At 57.7% G+C, this 18,828-nt stretch overlaps 2 protein-coding genes across 8 annotated transcripts in view; both read left to right on the top strand.

The window, feature by feature from the left end:
- POU2F2 (POU class 2 homeobox 2) overlaps positions 1-6,155 on the top strand; it is a 39,216-nt gene extending 33,061 nt beyond the window's left edge. For all 7 annotated transcript variants that reach the window (XR_006276937.1, XM_043502145.1, XM_043502147.1 and 4 more), the window contains one exon: positions 1,188-6,155. Coding sequence is in view for 6 of the 7 variants with exons in the window: in XM_043502145.1 (XP_043358080.1) it covers positions 1,188-1,224 (37 nt within the window). In the remaining variant the exon portion in view is untranslated. The remainder of the gene's footprint in view (positions 1-1,187) is intronic.
- Positions 6,156-15,114: 8,959 nt separating this feature from the next.
- Positions 15,115-18,169, top strand: ZNF574 (zinc finger protein 574). The gene is given in 12 exon segments (XM_043502283.1): positions 15,115-15,159; positions 15,161-15,359; positions 15,362-15,802; positions 15,867-16,212; positions 16,214-16,332; positions 16,379-16,433; positions 16,435-16,533; positions 16,535-16,704; positions 16,707-16,724; positions 16,727-16,818; positions 16,820-17,186; positions 17,189-18,169. Coding segments are annotated over 12 exon segments (2,391 nt in total). The 3' UTR covers positions 17,629-18,169.
- The last annotated feature ends 659 nt before the right edge of the window (positions 18,170-18,828 follow it).

Genomic DNA, 18,828 nt, shown 5'->3' with positions numbered 1-18,828 from the left:
GCGTGTGGGGAGGGCGGACTTGTGAGAGATCTGTGTGTGTGTGCGGAATATGAGTGCGTGTGGGCGGCCGGCATGTGCAGATATCCGTGTGTGTGTGAGGATCAGGAGTGTGTGTGTGGGGACTGTGGCTGGGAGCCAGATGTGTGTGTCGTCCTGGCAGGTGAGCGTGCAAGGAGTGTGTGAGGCCGGCCGGTGGCACCCCAGACACCCCCACCTGCTCATTCAGTCTGGGCCCCCCTCATCCCATCCATGGCCTATAGCCGGTGCCATAGTGCCCAGTAACCATCCATCCCATCCACTCACTAACCACCCCTCGCACACTGTGTCTGTTCTGTGTCGCACACGCTGGCCCGCTAGGGGCGCCGGTTCCCCATCCGGCCTGGAGCGGAGGCTCATTGGTTGGGGTGCAGGATGAGGAATGTGACGCAGGGCCTTTCCTCTCTGGGGGGGCAGGGAATGGGGCATGGGGCCCTTTCCCCTCTGGGGGGGCAGGGAATGGGGCATGGAGCCTTTCCCCTCTGGGGGGCAGGGAAATGGGGCATGGGGCCTTTCCCTGTTAGGGGGCGCTGGCTCCGATCCGGCCCCAGAGACTGGCTGGCTCAGAGGGGCAGGGAATGGGACATGGGGCCTTTCCCCTCTGGGGGGGCAGGGAATGGGGCATGGGGCCTTTCCCCTCTGGGGGGGGCAGGGAATGGGGCATGGGGCCTTTCCCTGTTAGGGGGCGCTGGCTCCGATCCGGCCCCAGAGACTGGCTGGCTCAGAGGGGCAGGGAATGGGACATGGGGCCTTTCCCTCTGTGGGGCAGGGAATGGGGCATGAAGCCTTTCCCTGTTAGGGGGCACTGGCTCCGATCCGGCCCCATAGACTGGCTGGTTCAGGGGGGCAGGGAATGGGACATGGGGCCTTTCCCCTCTGGGGGGGCAGGGAATGGGGCATGGAGCCTTTCCCTGTTAGGGGGCGCTGGGCTCCGATGCGGCCCCAGAGACTGGCTGGCTCAGAGGGGCAGGGAATGGGACATGGGGCCTTTCCCCTCTGGTGGGGCAGGGAATGGGGCATGGAGCCTTTCCCTGTTAGGGGGCGCTGGCTCCGATCCGACCCCAGGGACTGGCTGGCTCAGAGGGGGCAGGGAATGGGGCTGTTCTCCTCCGGGGGTGCCCTCTCCAGCTAATCCGCCAATCTCTCTGCAGCATGGCCAGTGGTGGAACCCTGCCCATTACAGTCTGACGCCAGCGGTAGCTTGGTCCTGGGCACTACGGCCAGCACCCCGGGGAGCCAGAGCATTGTCACCCTCGCCGCTCTTCCTGAACCACGCGGGGCTGCCCCTGCTGAGCGCCACCCCAAGGGGGGTGGGGCTGGTCTCGGCCGCCGTGGCCGCCTCCCTGTCCAGCAAATCCCCCAGCCTCACCTCCTCCTCCTCCTCCACCTGCTCCTCTTGCAGCTCCTCCAGCGAGGCGGCTGGGCCGTCCCCGGGCCACGCCGGGCCGGCAGCCTCTGAGCCGGACAGCAAGACGGAGTGAGGGGCGGCAGGGCGCTGCCCACCAGTGCTCGCGCAGGGAGGGAAGGCGGCAAGAGATGAGTGACAGCAACACAAAACTGTCAGCAGCAGCCAAATGAAAAATCAACCAAAAATAACCCAAAGCAGCCGAACCAAGGGACAAGAGATGGAGAAACCAAAAACGAATTCCCCAGCATTGGCGATTCGTGGACGTGCTTTGAATTCTTATTCCCTCCGACACACACCCAAGAAATAGTCCTAGCCGCAGTCTGTCATGGGATCTGCTGCTTTCCCCAGACCCCGGCTCTGGGGTCACGATGCTGGAGCAGAATTGGAGCTTTCCTCGAGGAAGCAAGGGGAAAAAAAATCGAATCTCCAGCTCTGATGCGCACCGGGCGAAAACCTTGCAGCTCGTGCCCTGAAGGCGCCGCAAGCAGAAGGCAAAGAAACCCAGAGTGGATTGCGGTTTTTGTTTTTGTTTCATTTGAAATCTGGTGATTTTCAATGGCAATCTCGCCTTTTACTTACTGTTCATTGAAAGGGGGGGCTGTCCAGATGGGTGACTTGAATCACTCTTCGGCCAGCAGATTTGGTTTTGGAATTGCCTTTTATTTGATTTTTCTCTTAGTGTTTATTGGACATTTTTGGGGGGACAAACATAAGGAAAAACAGGTGGGCTTTTTTGATTGCACAGGAAGAAGAAATAGGGGAAATAATATAAAAAAAAAATCTCACACCAAAAAACCCCAACCCATGACCAGTCCTAGCTTCGCCCAAAGGCTTTTACAAACTTTTCTAACCTCTGTGTCCGGTCGAATGTCTTTTGAAACCTTTTATTTATTATTAATTGATTTTATTTGCCATCTGGGAAGGGGGCTAGAGGGGGACGGGTGGGAGACTCTTTTCATGTCAGAATCACGCTCTTAACAAACTCTCTTTTGCTTTCGATTTGATAAATCTCTATTTTTTCAATTTGCTTTTATTTTTATAAAGAACTAACCAAGCAGGAAGGTGGCTTTTCTGTAGCGCTCGGGAAGACGTTTCCGAAGGGGTTTTCGGATCTGCCTGCCGCATTTATTAGAGCCGGGTCTGCACGGGGACACTGTGCTTCAGTTTAACCAACTGCCCCGGTCTGCACAGATTTACCTGCGGGGTTCTGCTTTTCCAAATCAGACAGGGAGCCGCAGGCTGGTGAAACGCCTGGTAGTGAGAGACTTCAGGAGCTTCTCAGAAAGGAGCCGGGGGTAACGTGATCACTGCATCTAAGTACTTCATGGGGAGAAAATCTTTAACCTAGTGGAGAAAGGCAGAGCAAGAACCAAATTAAAGCCAGACAAATTCCAATAAGGCCCAGTGATTAGCAGTGCGAGGGATTAACCATTGGGGCGCGCACCCCTGGGTAGTGGGGGCTACTCCATTGCAGATCCAGCCTGCATGGCCTTCCGAGAGGCAGCTGTTGGAGCCGAGGGAATCAACGACACTGCGTCGCTTGGCGGGAGTCCTCGCGTGTCTCTGCCATGTGTCCGCGGTGCAGCTTCAAGCTGCTCTGAATCTAGTGAAACCCAGATTAGCCTGATTGAGCATCCAACAGGGTTTTGCAGCCATCTGGCTAAATCGCTTTAAACTCACCCTCTGCTTAAACCGCTGCACGGTCTTCATGCAAATGCCCGGCTCCCAACCTTGCAAAGACTCTGGCGGGTGGTGACACTTCCACGCTTTGCGTAGATCCGGCGCTGTCAACGGGGCTACTCAAAGTGCTGCAAGCCACTCACGGCCTCAGCACTTTGCAGGATTGGGACCTCATCTCTCAAATAACCCTGAGCCTTTACCCCCCAGGCAGGCAGCAATGAAGCAGAGATTTTTTTTTAACGGATGAACTATTATTTGCTAATTTAATTTTTTCTACCAGTCTTTTCCCATTCCGTTTTTTTCGGTTTTCAGTTCAGCGCGGGTATCTCTGGGGTTATTTTTCTGAAGCCGAGGAAGGACATATAATGGTTTATTCTTATTTTATATCTATGTTCTGAAAAAAAAATCATATTCCAGTGCCTGACCAAAAAAAGACAAACAAAGAAAAACGGGAATTTCAGCTTTCTTTACATTTTCCAAAAGAAACCAAAAATCGCTGGATCTATGTACAGAAAAGCACGGCATGAAGACTTTTGCTCTCACCGCAATGACTCGGGATGCGAGAAAAAACTTTGAACCAAAAAAATTCATAATGAAGTGAACCAAGAAAACTCAAATAAAAAACCTTTAATTGAAGAAGAAAGGATTTAAAACAATGGACCTAATGGGGCATGTCAACTTTTTCTGACTAGACTGATGGCCTAACGCTCTTTCTCTGTCTTGAAAAATACCTCATGGACGTTGCATCAAGAAGCCCTGGTTTATGTGACAAAAGGACCAAAAAAACCAGTTCAAAATAAACCAAATCACCAGAATGGGAAAGGGGCTAATGGAGAGTTCTGAGCACCCTTCCTCATAATCAGAAAAGCTTTAAAAAATGGCTTCTTGAAACGCTGATATATTGTTTGGTTTTTTTAAAACACAAAGACAACTTTTTCTTTGGATTGTTTTTTTTTTAGTTGGATCAATTTCGTGCGTGATTGTTTTGTTTTGTTTTTTCAATGCCTGCGAACCAAAGTCTTGCTCCTTTCAGAGAAGGAAGTTAGCCATGAGAAAACGCCATCCGGCAACTAAAGAACGAATGGAAAAGTTAAAAAAAAACACTGAAAACAAACAAACCTTTCTTTAAAGGAAAAAAAAATCTTGACCTCATTTTAGCTCCTGCTTTTAGCTGTGTTCATAGAGTTCAGGTGGGTTTGAGACAACACAAATAAACATACTGTGAAACTTTGCTTTACAAAGGAACTGACTGAAACACCTAGGTTTAAACACAGAAATACCAAAAAAATCCCAACAACAACCAAACAAAAAAAACAGACTTGAAACTGCTGTTTTTTCACCCTGTAAGGTGCGTGAGGGAAGAGAGCCAGCCCCCGGAGCTGCAGTTCTCATCTCGATGGGAGAGGAACAGCGTTTGGGGTGGCTGGTTTCTCCCGGACGTGCTGCCTGAACGCGTTTTCTAGGTGGAATGTAACTGTTTTAGTGAACTCTCTTCTTTCTTTCTTTTGGGAAAAATTTTGGTTTCAGGGTGGGGGGAGAGGGAATGCTTCCCTTTTTTTTTATAGAGAGAAATTCTATGTTCTGCTTTATCGCTTCTTACTGTAATATAAAAAAACAACAAAACGGAAAAAAAAAAAAAAAACAAAAAACCCAAACGCAAAAAGTTTGAGATGACAAAAAAAACCCAAAAAACCAAAAATTGTTTTAAAAAAAAGGATTTTAGACCAAAAATGACCCTATCTCCAGGAGCGGAACAGGGAGTGCTGGGCACTCGGCATTGGCGGGGGCAACCCCAAAACCTAATGGGGAAGAGGAGTGAAAGAGGGCAAGTGGGATGGCTGTCATGAGGGGCGGGGCAGGGGGCCATGGGATTTCTACAGTGTCTGTGAGTCTGTCCATGGCTAACCCGAGCCATGGGGTATACCCTCCACTGGGACTGCATTTCATAGGGGGTCTAGTGTGTTAGAGCAGGGGAACTGGGAGCCAGGACTCCTGGGTTCTATTCCCAGCTCTGGGAGGGGAGTGGGGTCTGATGCGTTAGAGCAGGGGGCTGGAAGCCAGGACTCCTGGGTTCTCTCCCCAGCTCTCCCACTGTCTCCCTGCAAGATGATGATGGTTGCCAGAGATTGTCTGGGTATGTGATGGGAGGCTCATGAATCCCTATGAAATGCATCCATGGCCCCCCCACTTCCCCGAGCCAGCCCCCCAATGCCCCTCCCCAAAGACGGGGTTGAGAATAAGTATCCAAACAAGCTTTAAACTACAGCTGTGAAACCAAATATTGATGTACACACCTCCGTGCTAGCAACCCAGTCAGGACTGGGGGGCAGCAGGGAGGGGCTGGGCTGGGGATCCCCTCCTCCCCATGGTGCCGTGAAACCCACCGCGAGGTTCTCTGGAGATAGCCTGCCATATACCTCATCTACTTTAAAGATAAACCAAATAGAAATGCTTTATTAGGGTGCGTGCCGGACAGGTGAGGGGAGCGGCGACCTCTCCCATTGTCCCGCAGGGCCCCCAGGAGCGACCCTCCATTTCCTTTCCTTCGTGGGTATTCCTTTTTGTTTGGGGCAGGGGTGCAGGCGCAAGGCTGGAGGAATCTTGACGGGGGAAGGGAGGATGCCCACAAGGCCACCAGTCCATCCCCCAACCTAGACAGCCCGTGTCCAGACTCAGCCACATGTCAGGTTGGGAATCCCAATATCACCCCAGGATGATGGTGCTTCGCTGTACCCCGCCCCCATGTGGACAAGGGGAAGCATCTGCCACCGGTCTGTGAGCTAGGGAGATGCCCATTCCGGACACTAGGAGGGGCAGTGCCAGCATCCAAACCCTTCCCTCATGCTGCCCTGTCACAGTGACTGACCCAGGAGGGGTGGGAAATCGCGATGACTTTGCCAAAGGTAGTCAGTTCCTAGTGTTTAAACGTTTTATGTTTTAATCTTTCAGGGTCTGATCCTGTCTTGTTAATTTATTTGTAACTGTGGGACTTAGAAGTGACTTGAAAATAATAATAACAATGTAACAGATATTCTGAGTGACTTTTTTATATTCTGTTCTGTGGGGGGGGGTTGTTTTTCCTGTCGTCATTTTTAAAAAAAAGTTTTTAATTAAAAAAAAATCTTGCAACCAAAGACGAGTTAAAGGGGATCGGGACCCTGTCAGCAGGTGCGGGAGGAGGAAGGGGAACTGCATTTGTAGTGCCAAAGCCCGCCTCCAGAAATACAACTCTTCCCCCTCAAACTCTCTCATGGTTTCGTGTGATGAGGAAGGAAGGGAGGGGAAAATGTTGGCCCCTTTACAATTCTCATGTTAGAACTGGGTCAATGGAGCCATAAAGGACTTTGAATTACTCAGTGTTTGCTGATCCAAGATGTCTCCTACACTGTAGAATTCTTGGTTGCTCTGTGATGTGCCATGTCTTGGGCTTCTGGCATGAACTAGCACATGTGCTGGATGTTCCAGGTGACACTTGATTTTCTTGGTCATTCTTGATTCTCTAAGCAACTCTGGAATCTCAGGTCATGCTAGCTGTTCTGGGCCATGCATTGGATGTTCTAGGTGACTCTTGGTGTTCCAATTACTCATAAGTTTTCTGTGTTTTAATGGAGACTCTAGGTCACTCCAACTGTTCTGGGTCATGTTGGGCATTCTAGATGACTCTTGATATTCCAGATAAGACCTGAGTTTTCCAAGTAGAACTGCAGGGTATATGTTACTCCAGATGTTCAAAATCATTGGGGGTGTTCTAGGTGACACCAGATTCTTTAAGTAGCTCTCTAAGATATCGAGCTGTTCTTGGCTATGTGCTGAATGTTCTAGGTAATGCTTGGTGTTCTAGATTACTCTAGATTCTTTAAGAAGTTCTGAGTTCTTCAGGTCAAACTTAGTGTTGTGTCTCAGTTTGGGCATCCTAGGTTAAGCTTGAGTCTCCAAGTACTAACACAACCTCTGAGTCACATCAAATGTTCCTTCTTGCTATTCCAGGTTGCCCTCCAGGTAACACCGAGACCTCTGAGTTTTCCCAAGCTGCTCCAAGTCCTCCTGGATGTAGGTACCAAGAGTTCTCCTAGCTGGCCTAGCTCTCCCAGCTTACTGTGCGGATTGTTCTAGCTTTAGTTTTCATGGTTGTAAACCTGCACTCTCCAGGTCACCCTGGAAGTGGGGCTGGACCATGGAGATGGATGTCCGAGGGGCTTGCGTCCAAAGGGGTGCTGGAGAAAATGGCTTGTGTGAGTGTGGCAGCCACCAGCGTTGGTTATGTGTGGGGAAAGGGGTTCCTGGGGCGGTGTGAAGGTGCCTCTGAGCAACATGATTGAGAACCAGGTGGGAGAGAATAAAAGCAAAGCAGAGGTGGCAGGGCAGAACTTCCTTTTCCATACAGGGCAGCACTTCTTTGCATCAGCGCAGGACTTCCTGTTATTCACAGGGCAGGACTTCCTGTTCTCTACAGGGCAGGGCTTCCTCTTTGTATCAAGGAGGAACTTTCTGTACTCTGCAGGGTGGGACTTCCTCTTGTGTCGGGGGGGGACTTCTCGTTCCCTCCAAGATAGCACTTCCTATTTGCATCAGGGCGGGACTTGCTGTTCTCTGAGGGGTTGGACTTCCTGTTATCTACAGGGAGGGACTTCACATCAGGGGCACAAGAAGAGATACCAAAGTCTTCTACCAGAGCAGCCTCCTGGATGTTGGCAGGGCTGTTACCCCCCTCCCCTCCCAGTTCCTTCTCCCGTAGCTGCATGGTGTGGGGGGCTTTTCTGCCTGGCTGGGGGGTTCCGACCCCACAAACTGTCTATTCCATTTAAAGCAGGTTTTAATGGGGGGAGGCACTTCTGCCCACCACAGCCCCCGCAATCGATGGCAATTTAAAAGGTCCCTGAGAAATAACCTCCCTCTAGACTGCTTGTTTTTAGACAAAAATACCAAGTGCTGAGGCACCACTGGCCTCCGGGATGTCCTAAGGGCTGCCTGGGGGGGCCACCGTCTCACCAGGGGCTTGGTGCAAGCGCCAAGCCCTGATTTAGCTTCATGCACACAAACGTGAGTCCCGTGCAAGTCAAGTCTTTGTCTGATCAGGGCCAGGACCCGGGCCAGAGAAAGAAGGAGACATGAGCCTTATTTCCATTTACACCAAGGATTAGTCCTCACACAGATTGCTCCGGGTTAGCCAAAACTAGGGAGGTTCAAAGCAAATTAGGGTCTGTCTACATGGGGATACCCAGGAAAGTTAATCCAAAAGGTGTGAATGTAAAATGAATTAGCTGAAGTGCATTAATTTGGAAGCAAATTAAGCCTTTAAAATATATTAGTTTTGAAAGTAAATTAAGCATGTAAACTGCATTAATTTTGGAAGTGAATTCAACTAAATCAAATTAAGCCCACTTGTATTTGGAATGAGAGCATCACACAAGGGGTTTAATGGACTTCAACTGATCCCCTTTAAAAATTCATTCGGATTAACAGTGAGGGTCCCTATGTAGCATGGGAGCTAGTCTGGACTAAAGTAGGGTGTGAATGGGAGGCACTCACACTATTCCGGATTAACTCCATGTGTGATTTCCCTCTTTCCCGGGGCAGCTGCATCCCTTTGAAAGTGGATTCAGTTAAACCTGGAAAAAACGACACGAACAAAGCATCCACATGGGGAGCTGCCACGCCGAATCTATTTGGGTCAGATTCCCCATGTAGGCAAGTTCAACCTTGGTTGGCTTCCAAAGTAGCTGGCTTGTCACTGGAGGAGCAGAAAGAGCTCCGTTGTGTGGGGCTGCAGAGATGTTAAAGCTGAAAACACTGAAGTCGCAGTGAAAAAATTTCCCCCTGGGGATAAGGCCTTGGGGTTGATATGGAACTGAATTCACCCGCTTTGGTACTGAATTCACCCAGTTTGGTACTGAATTCACCCGTTTTGGTACTGAATTCCACTGGTTTGGTACAGATTTAAGATTAATCAGTTTCAGGCAGGTTTAACTCCAAAGAAGAGAGGTGTACTCATTGAACTAGATTGCTTTAGAAACCTACTTTGGCAAATCAGTGCATTTCCCATGCAGCAGGTTTTGTAGATAGTCGAAAGAGTGCATTTAACTGGCTTTAGTTAGAACAATGCAAACCCCTCACATTTATATGGATTTAGCTTGTCTACATGAGGACATCCAGGCAAGTTAATCCAAGTTAACTACAGGTGTGAATTTGAAGCGGATTAGTTAAAATTCTTGTGTGGATGCTGCTATTCAGAATTAAAGTGAACTTAATTCAGTTTAATTGAATTCACTCTGGAAATGACTTTGTGAGTTTCTAAATCAATAAAGAAAAGGAGGACTTGTGGCACCTTAGAGACTAACATTTATTTGAGCATAAGCTTTCGTGAGCTACAGCTCACTTCATCGGATGCATTCGGTGGAAAATACAGACTTGATTAGCAACATCTTCTGAGCAGGACACTCATTTTGACAGGATTGTTTAATGTTTGTAATTGACAGAGAAGGCAGGAAAGTGTACTTCACTTGGAGGAACTCCCTTGTTGGGAACTGGGTTTGCTCTGGAGTGGATCTTAGTCACTCTTGAATTGACCTAGCATGGGAGTTGCAACAAGTTTAGGTTCCTAGGAGATTTAGGTGCTTCTGAAAGTGTCCCCATGGTGAGAGCAGTGCAGCTTGTGGTGCAGAGCTGGTGGGGTGAATGAGGCCAGGACCCAAATTACTTTTCAAATCTTGGTGTAGATTTAACCCCTTTCCTCCCGAGCAGACCTCAGCTCAGCTTTGACTAAAGAAAAACCTCGAAGTTGTAAACACAGCTTGAACCCAAAGGTTATTTGCGACCAGACGAGGCCAAACGCGGGAACCTGAGTAAATAGGAATTGCTGTGTCAGGGTAGAGTTAGGAGAAGTAAAAACCAAAGATGTTCCATTCACCACACACAGCCCTGCCCCCTTTCCCCTGAGACAGGGAAATAACCGTAGTACAAACGCATAAAATAATGACAAAAATGCTTAAAAAAAAAACACAACAAAATACTTAAAAATCCAGGCGCCCCCAACATTCGCTGCCTGGCAGCACCGGCCTCTCTCGCCGGTGGAAACTCTCGACCCCATTGAAGCCAGAGCCTGAGGATGAGGTGATGAGAACAGAAATGTCTGTTTTTACTTACTGGGGGATTGAGCTTCTCTTCTCCTCGCTGGGGTGCGGGCTGCTGGGGAGTGATGCCGTGTACCTCTGTGGTTCTGTCCGTCTGTCTCTCCCCCCCAACTATTCTGGCTTATATTGGGGTGGGAAGGTGGACGTGGGGGGGGGGTGACGGGGCTCCCTCGCCCCTCCTTCCTCCGCTACCTTCCATCTTCTCTGGGGCCCAGGACCCCCTCTCCTGGCTTCCCCTGTCACCCCCTTCCCTTGTGGCCCCCCTCACAACTGTCTGCCCTGCCCCCTTCTCTTCCTCCCCACACTCTCCTTTGCCCCATCCCCTTTGCTCTGCCAGCCCTGCCTGTCTCAGTCTCACCTTCTTCTCCTGCCAAAGGGCCCTTTGCCCCCATCACATCCCCCTTGCCCCTGTGCTCTGCCCCTTCCCCAGAGAATAGGGCTCCCCCAGCCCGGGCCTGAGGTCAGGAACCCATGGTCCCTGGTTGTGTGTGGAGAGGGCTGGGAGGAGAACTCCTGGGTTCTCTCCTTGGCTCCGGGTGGGGACTGGGGTTTTGTAGTGGTTAGAGCAGGGGCTGGGAGCCAGGACTCCTGGGCTCTGCCCCATTCTGTGGGGTAGCGGCTCTGCCTCTGTTGTGGGGTTTGCTCTGGGTGAATCTGGAGCAGTTGCATGATCGCAGTGGGTGAGTCTGGCTTCTCGCCCCCTCCAGTTCTGCTGTGGGGGGCTGGGGCCCTTGGACAGAGGCCATGTCGTAGCATCCCCTGCTGAATGCCTCATCCAGAACGGGTTCTCTCCCGTCCCTCCATTCCCCAAGTGTGTCTTTCCTGCTCCCCCCCTCCCCCATCTCCATGGTTCCCTGCTTTCCCTTTGCCCCCCACTCCCACCTACTTGGTCTACCACTGTCCCTGCAGCTCCCCCTCCCCCTAACTCCTTCTGCCCCTGGCCCACTAGGACCCAGATTCCCTCTTGTTCTGTCCTAGTCCTTTCCTGCCAGATCCCCTCAACCCTGGTCCCCCACTTCTGCTCCCTGGTCCCCACTTCCCCACCTCCCCTATTTCTGTCCCTGGTCACCCCCGCTCCCCAGTCACCCTGCACCCCCTTTACCGCTCCCGCATTTCCCCTGTCCCCTGCACCTGCGTTCCTGCTCCCCTGCACCCCTCCCTGCCAGGGGTAGTGGGGCGCTGTCTGTGTGATTCGATCTCCCAGCTCTTTTGTTGTTTGTGGTTTTTTTCGCTTCTTTTAATGACATTTTTGTAACTGAGTGTTGCCCATGGGGAAATAAAGAATTGTACAGAGCCCAGCTGCTGTCCGCCTGTCTGTGCGCGCTACCCCCTGGCCCCCGGAAATACAGCTCTTTACAGAGCCCAGGTCACTATCCATTTCTCTGCAAGGGGTTTCTTTCTGTCTGTCTGCACCTCTTGGCCACGCCCCTGAGCCCAGGTGTCTGTCTGTCCGTCTACACCTCCTGGCCATGCCCCTGAGCCCAGGTGTCTGTCTGTCTGTCTGCACCTCCTGGCCACGTCCCTGAGCCCAGGTGTCTTTCTGTCTATCTGCACCTCCTGGCCACGCCCCTTAGCCCACGTGTCTGTGTCTGTCTGCACCTCTTGGCCACGACTGAGCCCAGGTTTCTGTCTGTCCGTCTCTGCACCTCTTTGCCATGCCCCTGACCCAGGAGTCTGTCTGTCTGTCTGCACTTCTTGGCCACGCCCCAGCCCAGTGTCTGTCTGTCTGGTTGCACCTCTTGGCCACGCCCCTGAGCCCAGGTGTCTGTCTGTCTGGTTGCACCTCTTGGCCACGCCCCTGAGCCCAGGTGTCTGTCTGTACCTCTTGGCCACGCCCCTGAGCCCAGGTGTCTGTCTGTCTCTGCCCTCCTGGCCACGCCCCTGAGCCCAGGTGTCTGTCTGTCTGTCTGCACCTCTTGGCCACGCCCCTGAGCCCAGGTGCTGTCTGTCCGTCTGCACCTCCTGGCCACGCCCCTGAGCTCCAGGTGTCTGTCTGTCGTCTGCACCTCTTGGCCACGCCCCTGAGCCCAGGAGTCTGTCTGTCTGCACCTCCTGGCCACGCCCCTGAGCTCCAACCGCACAAGCCCCGCCCCCAGATTCTCTGTGCACGTGTCGTCCCCTCCCCCAGGTCTCTGCCTCCTTCCCCGGCTGGGCCCAAGCCCTCAGAGGGTTCTTGGGGGCGGATCTCTCGGAGCCACGCCCACTGCCTAGACGGGAGCTCCGCCCTCCTCCCCGAGGGGGCCCGCAGAGGAGCACACATGTACCAGACCGCGGGGGTGGGACACAGCTCCCGCCCAGAGCCGGGAGAACCCAGGAGTCCGGGCTCCCAGCAGCCTTAAGTTCCTGGCCAGCAGCAATAGCTCCCCACCCCATAACATCCTCGCCCTGCAAACAGGCAATTTATTGCTGTATCATCCAATCCCCCTCCGGCCCCTCCTTGGTTTGACCCAATCCCCCTCATTCCCTTGGTTCGATCCAATACCCCTCTGGCCCCCTTCACATTGGTTTGACCCAACGGGTTCCCTCTCTCTCTTGCTGACAACATGGCGGAGCAGCCTCGCTTTGATTCGGCCTACGTCATTGCGCACCCTCCCTATGCGGGTACCCTCGGGCGGGGGCGGTGCCTGCGGGCCGGGCGCGTTGATTGGCCGGGCTCTAAGTAACGCGCCCCGCGATTGGCCACCACCGCTGGGCCAATGGACAGGCGGCTGTTCCGGGGCGCAGCGAGAGAGCGAGCGGACGAGAGCGAGCGGGGCCTGCCCGGAGGTGAGACGGCCGGGGGTGGGGCGGCTCGCGCCCTTTGACCCCGCCCCCCCGAGAGGGCCCGAGACCGCCTGGGGGCGGGGCCGGGGCCGGGCCGGGGGCAGAACCCCCCGGGCCCCCCCCCGCACGGAACCTCCTTCCCCCCCGGCCTCCCCCGCACGGACCTCCCTCCTCCCCCGCGGTCACCCCCCGGGCCCCCCCCCGCGGGTCACCCCCCCGCACGGAACCTCCCTCCTCCCCCACGCGGGTCACCCCCCCGGCCCCCCCCGCACGGAACCTCCTTCCCCCCCCGGGCCTCCCCCGCACGGAACCTCCCTCCTCCCCCCCGCGGGTCACCCCCCCGGCCCCCCCCCCGCGGGTCACCCCCCCGGCCCCCCCCCCCGCACGGAACCTCCCTCCTCCCCCCCGCGGGTCACCCCCCCGGGCCCCCCCCCCGCACGGAACCTCCCTCCCCCCCCCCGCGGGTCACCCCCCCGGGCCCCCCCCCGCACGGAACCTCCCTCCTCCCCCCGCGGGTCACCCCCCCGGCCCCCCCCCCGCACGAACCTCCCTCCTCCCCCCCGCGGGTCACCCCCCCGGGCCCCCCCCCCGCACGGACCTCCCTCCTCCCCCCCGCGGGTCACCCCCCCGGGCCCCCCCCCACGGAACCTCCCTCCTCCCCCCCCCGCGGTCACCCCCCCTGCCCCCGCCCCCGCACGGAACCTCCCTCCTCCCCCCCGCGGGTCACCCCCCTCCTGCCCCCCCCCCACGGAACCTCCCTCCTCCCCCCTGCACGTCGCCCCCCCGCACGGAAGCTCTCTCTTTCCCCCTGCGCGTCACCCCCCCGGGACCCCCTGCACGGAACCTCCCTCCCCGCAAGTCACCCCCAGGCTCCCCCCGCATAGAATCTCCCTCCCCCCGTATGTCACCCCCCCCGGGCCCCTCCCTCCACAGATCCGTCACTCTCCCGGCCCCCCCCGCACAGAACCTCCCCCCCGCTTGTCACCCCCAGACAGCCTCTCCCCCACGTTTCCCCCCAGACACCCCCCAGCACAGAACCTCCCCCCACGTGTCACCCCCCCCCGAACAACACTCCCCCCCGCAGTTCACCCCCCCCGGACCCTCCCCCCACAACACCTTCCCTGCCCCGCGTGTCATCCCTCCCGGCCCACCCCACAGAACCTCCCACCCACATGTCGCTCCCCCCGTGTTCCCCCGCAGCCAGAACCTCCCTCCCCGCGTGTTGCCCCCCTGGCAGCCCCACCCCCCCATGTGTCACCCCCTTTGAGTCACCCCCCTGGACTTCCCCCGTCGGGTTGGGACCCCCCTGACAGCACCTTCCCTCCCCCCATGTGTCACTCCTCCCGGGCCTCCCCCCTGACACACCTTCTCCCCCCCCTGCAGGTCACCCCTCCCGGCCTCCCTGGACAGCACCTTCCCTCCCCTGGCGGTCGGGCCCCCCCCCAGGCCTCACCCCCCCGCGGTCGGGCCACTCCCCTGGGCAGCACCTTCCCCTCCCCCAGCATGTCCTCCCCCTGGGGCCCCCCCAGACAGCACCTCAGGTCCTCCTTCTGTGATCCCCCAGACAGCACCTCACCCCCTGGGCCCCCTGTTGTCACCCCCTGGGCTCTCCTGGACAGCACCTCAGCTTCCCGGGGCCCCTGTGTTTCCTCCCCAGACAGCACCTCACTCCCCCCAGGGACCCCCAGAGGTCCCCTGTGTCACCCCCCCATCTGGAGCCCCCTCGTGTGTTGCCCACCAGACAGCACCTTGCTCCCCAGTCCCCCATCTGTCATGCTGCACGGAGCCCCTCCGAGCCCCCCGTCTGCCGCCCTCCTGTCCCCCTATGGATCCCTGTCTGTCACCACCCCCCCACACAGCCCCTCCGTCTGTCACCTCCTCTGGGTCCCCCTAGAGGCTCCCTGTCTGTCACTCCCCACAGAGGCACCCCAGAGCCCCACTTGTCACCCCCCCCATGGAGCCCCTGAGCCCTCTGTCAGTCACCCCCCGCCTGTGAGCCCTGATGAAGCCCCCCATCTCCCCCTTCCCCACAGATGCGCCCCCCTTCTCTGCATGACCCCGCCTCCCCTCCCCACAGAGAGGCCCCCGCGCCCCGGCATGGCGGCGCCGGCAGAGGAGACACTGCTGGCTGTGGAGCATCGTTTATGTCTGCTCGGAGTGCAGCCAGCTCTACGGCTCCCTGGAGGAGGCGCTGCTGCACCAGCAGCAGCCACCTGGGCCCGGAGCAGCACTACGAGGTGTGGGGGCTGCGCGGCGAGGCCGAGGCGGGCTGTAACCAGGCGTTGGCCTGGCAGAGAGCAGCCAGTACCAGTGCCTGGAGTGCGGGCAGCTGCTGCTCTCCCCGGTGAGCTCCTGGAGCACCAGGAGCTGCACTTCAAGCGGCTGAGCCAGGCGCCGGAGGCACCTGCCAAGCTGCCGGCCTCCAGCCAGATCCACTACGAGTGCGTGGAGTGCAAGGCGCTGTTCCTCAGCCAGGAGGTGGTGGCTACCGGCAGGCCACCGGGCCGCCCCGGAGCCCCCCGCCCCCGAGGCGGCCCCCGCCGGCCAGAGCCAGCGCTGGTGGACCTGGAACATTCCTACCGCAAGCCGGAGGAGGCGGCGGCAGGGCCGGGGGCGGACGGCTGCGCCGTGCAGCTGCTGCTCTACGAATTGGCGAGTGCTTGCAGCTCTTTCAGACCCCAAGGACTTCCTGGAGCACCAGGCACGCACCTGGGCGCTGTGCCTGCTGGGAGCAGGCTGAGCCGCCCCCGTCCGCGGAGCCCCCGCAACTGGGGCCGGCAGCCGAGCTGAACGGAGCCGCACCCGCCCCTCGGAGCCCAGCATCACCGCCAGCGACACAGCTATGAGCTGAAGAATGGGTCGGAGCAGGCAGCGGCCGCGCCGCGCCGGCCCAAGCGGGGCAGCCAGGAGCCCTGGTGCGCCGAGTGCCAGCAGCCCTTCCCCTCAGCACACCTTCCAGCTGCACTGCACTGCCACCTGGCGCCCGCAGGGCGCCTTCCAGTGCCCGCTCTGCAGCAAGGTGCTGCCCAGCCCGCTGGCCCTCCGGCAGCACCGCAGCGAACACAGCGGCGAGTCGCACTACCTGTGCATGGACTGCGGCCTGGCCTTCGACACTGAGGCTGTGCTGCTGGCCCACCGGCGCGGCCACTCCCCCAACCCCCTGCACCGCTGCGCCTGCGGCAAGGCCTTCCTCAACGACCAAGTTCCTCTACCACCGCCGCTCCCATGGCCCCCTGCCACCCGCCCCGCCGGAGCCACCCCTGCCCGCCCCACCGGACCCCCCCGCCTGCCCCGCCGGCGCCCAAGAACCGGATGACGTTGTGCCGCTGGCCATCATCTACTCGGTGGAGAACGCGGAGGCCCATGGCCAGCTTCTGCTGCCTGATGTGCAGCAAGGTCTTTGCCAAGCCCTGCAGCTGGTGCGCACCAGCGCTTTGTGCACAAGCTGGAGCGGCGCCACAAGTGCCAGACCTGCGGCAAAATTTCAGAAGAAGTCCACGTCCGCAATCACCTGCGCCCACACGGGCGCGCCCTTCCACTGCAAGGAGTGCGGCAAGAGCTTCAACTCCCAGGCCAACCAGCTGCGCCACCGGCTGACCCACACAGGCGAGCGCCCCTACCGCTGCGAGATCTGCCAGAAGGCCTTCACCCAGTCCTCCACGCTGCAGCAGCACCTCTTCGTGCACAGCCCCACTACCCCTACAAGTGCCAGAGTGCGGCATCAACTTCCACCGGCCCTACCGCTGCTGATGCAACCGCTACCACCAACGGGCGAGTACCCCCTACAAGTGCCAGGAGTGCGGGGCGCTCCTTCCTCCTCCGGCGCCTGCTGGACGTGCACCAACTGAGCCACGCTGGGCGGGAGCCCCAGGTCTGCGCCGGCTGTGGCGCCGCCTTCGTCACGGCCCTGCAGCTCCGCGAGCACAAGTGCGGCAAGGTGAGCCGGCGCTTTGAGTGCCCCACCTGCGGGAAGAAGGTCAGCTCGGCCGCCCGGCTCCGTGCCCATGAGCTGCTCCACAACGGGGGCCGTGGCTGCCCCAGAGGAGGAGGCCCCCGCCCCCCTGCCACCGCCCCCCCCGCCCGCCGTGCCGCCTGCCCCAAGAGCTTCGAGTGCTCCGACTGCAAGAAGCTGTTCAGCACGGAGACCTCGCTGCAGGTTCACCGGCGCATCCCACCGGGGAGCGGCCCTACCCCTGCCCAGACTGCGGCAAGGCCTTCCGGCAGTCCACCCACCTCAAGGACCACCGGCGCCTGCACACCGGCGAGAAGCCCTTCAAGTGCGAAGAGTGCGGCAAGGCCTTCACCATCGCTGTGCGACTGGCCGAGCACCGGCGCATCCACACCGGCGAGCGCCCCTACCGGTGCACCGACTGCGGCAAGGCCTATCGCTCCTTCTCCAACCTGTGGAAACACCGCAAGCTGCACCAGCAGCAACGCTTGCAGAACGAGCAGGAGGCCCTGGCCGAAGCTGCTGCCGCCGCCCTGGCAGCCGCCACTGCCCCAGACTACGGCAACACCCTGACCATCATGGAGACGATCGAGATCTACCCCGCTGCGGCCACCGAGCCCGAGGGCGGCCGCCTGGAGAACGTTCAGCTGGGAGGTCTCTGAGCCAGGAGGAGGAGCCACGGTGTGGACAGAGCCTCCCCTCCCTCCCCTGCCCGTGGCTTGCGCCAAAGCTCTTGGCTGGTGGCCACACGACTTCTGTTCAAGCCATGGCTGGGTCACATGTGGTGATTAGCTGCTTCTCCAGCTCCCCTCGTGGCCACGTCCCAGCCCCTCTGGCCCCCCGCTCACCCACAGCCTCATCCTAGAGGGCACTTCCATTTGCTTCTGTGGCTGCCCCTGGAGGCCGTGTCGCACTTGTGCAGCCATGTCCCCGCTGCCGTGGGGCTGCACCTCCAGGAACGCCCCCCGTGACGCCGGCCCCATCCCCTGATGCCACGCCGTGACAGCTGCACCCACCTCTCCCCCGAGTAGCTGAGCTTGGACTGGAAGTAGCTCACATTTTCTATTGACCCCCCCCCCCCCGCCAGCCTTCCACCCCCAACGTAAATAACAGCCCCCCCTACTTTTGCTAACTGGACCCCTCCCTGGGGGGCATTTTGGTATTTGTGTTACAATTAAAAAGTAAGTAAATGATCATCTTGGAGTGACTTCTTTGGCGTGGGGTTGGACTAGAAAACAAACCACGTTGCTAAACCAGGAGGGGGGCTGGAGCTGGAGTGTGGGGAAGAGGAGGTGGAGGGATCCAAGGGCATGTGGGGGGTGTAGGGCTAGAGGTCGGGGGGGTGACTGGGTTCCAATGGGGGATCCATTAACAAGGATTTGTCCTGTTGTATTGCTCCGCAACACCTCCCCCCATGCCCGGGTGTGGGGGATGCCTCGAGGGGTGGGGAGAGGAGAGGTCTACGGGGGCTCTACAGGGACAAGCAGTGGCCCCCCTGGGTGCTGAGACCACTCAGCCATCAGCAGGTAGAGCCCCCCACCCAGCTATGCTGGCTGAAGGCCCCCAGAGCCGCTCACAAACCCCATAGACAGAGGCACCTGCCAGCTGCCGTCCTGCCCTGGTCAGATCCTGGCCACTGTACGTTCATTACCCAGGCCCCCCCTCGCTGGGGCGAGGACACGCACCAGCCTTTGTTAACGGGGCTCCGGTTTCCCACGCATGTCAGCCAAATGCACGGTTTTAGGTACAACGTGGAACAGGTTTATTAGCTGCAGAAGGGTGGATTGTAAGTGGCACAAGGGGCTGAGATGGTTCCCAAAGCTGTCAAGGGGCCCCCGGGCGACACTCGGGACTTGATGCTT

The sequence above is a fragment of the Dermochelys coriacea genome, chromosome 24 (assembly GCF_009764565.3).
Source record: "Dermochelys coriacea isolate rDerCor1 chromosome 24, rDerCor1.pri.v4, whole genome shotgun sequence".
In the NCBI taxonomy this organism is placed as follows: Eukaryota; Metazoa; Chordata; order Testudines; family Dermochelyidae; genus Dermochelys; species Dermochelys coriacea.
Note: the sequence above shows the minus strand (reverse complement) of the source record. Positions and strands in the feature narration are given on the sequence as shown.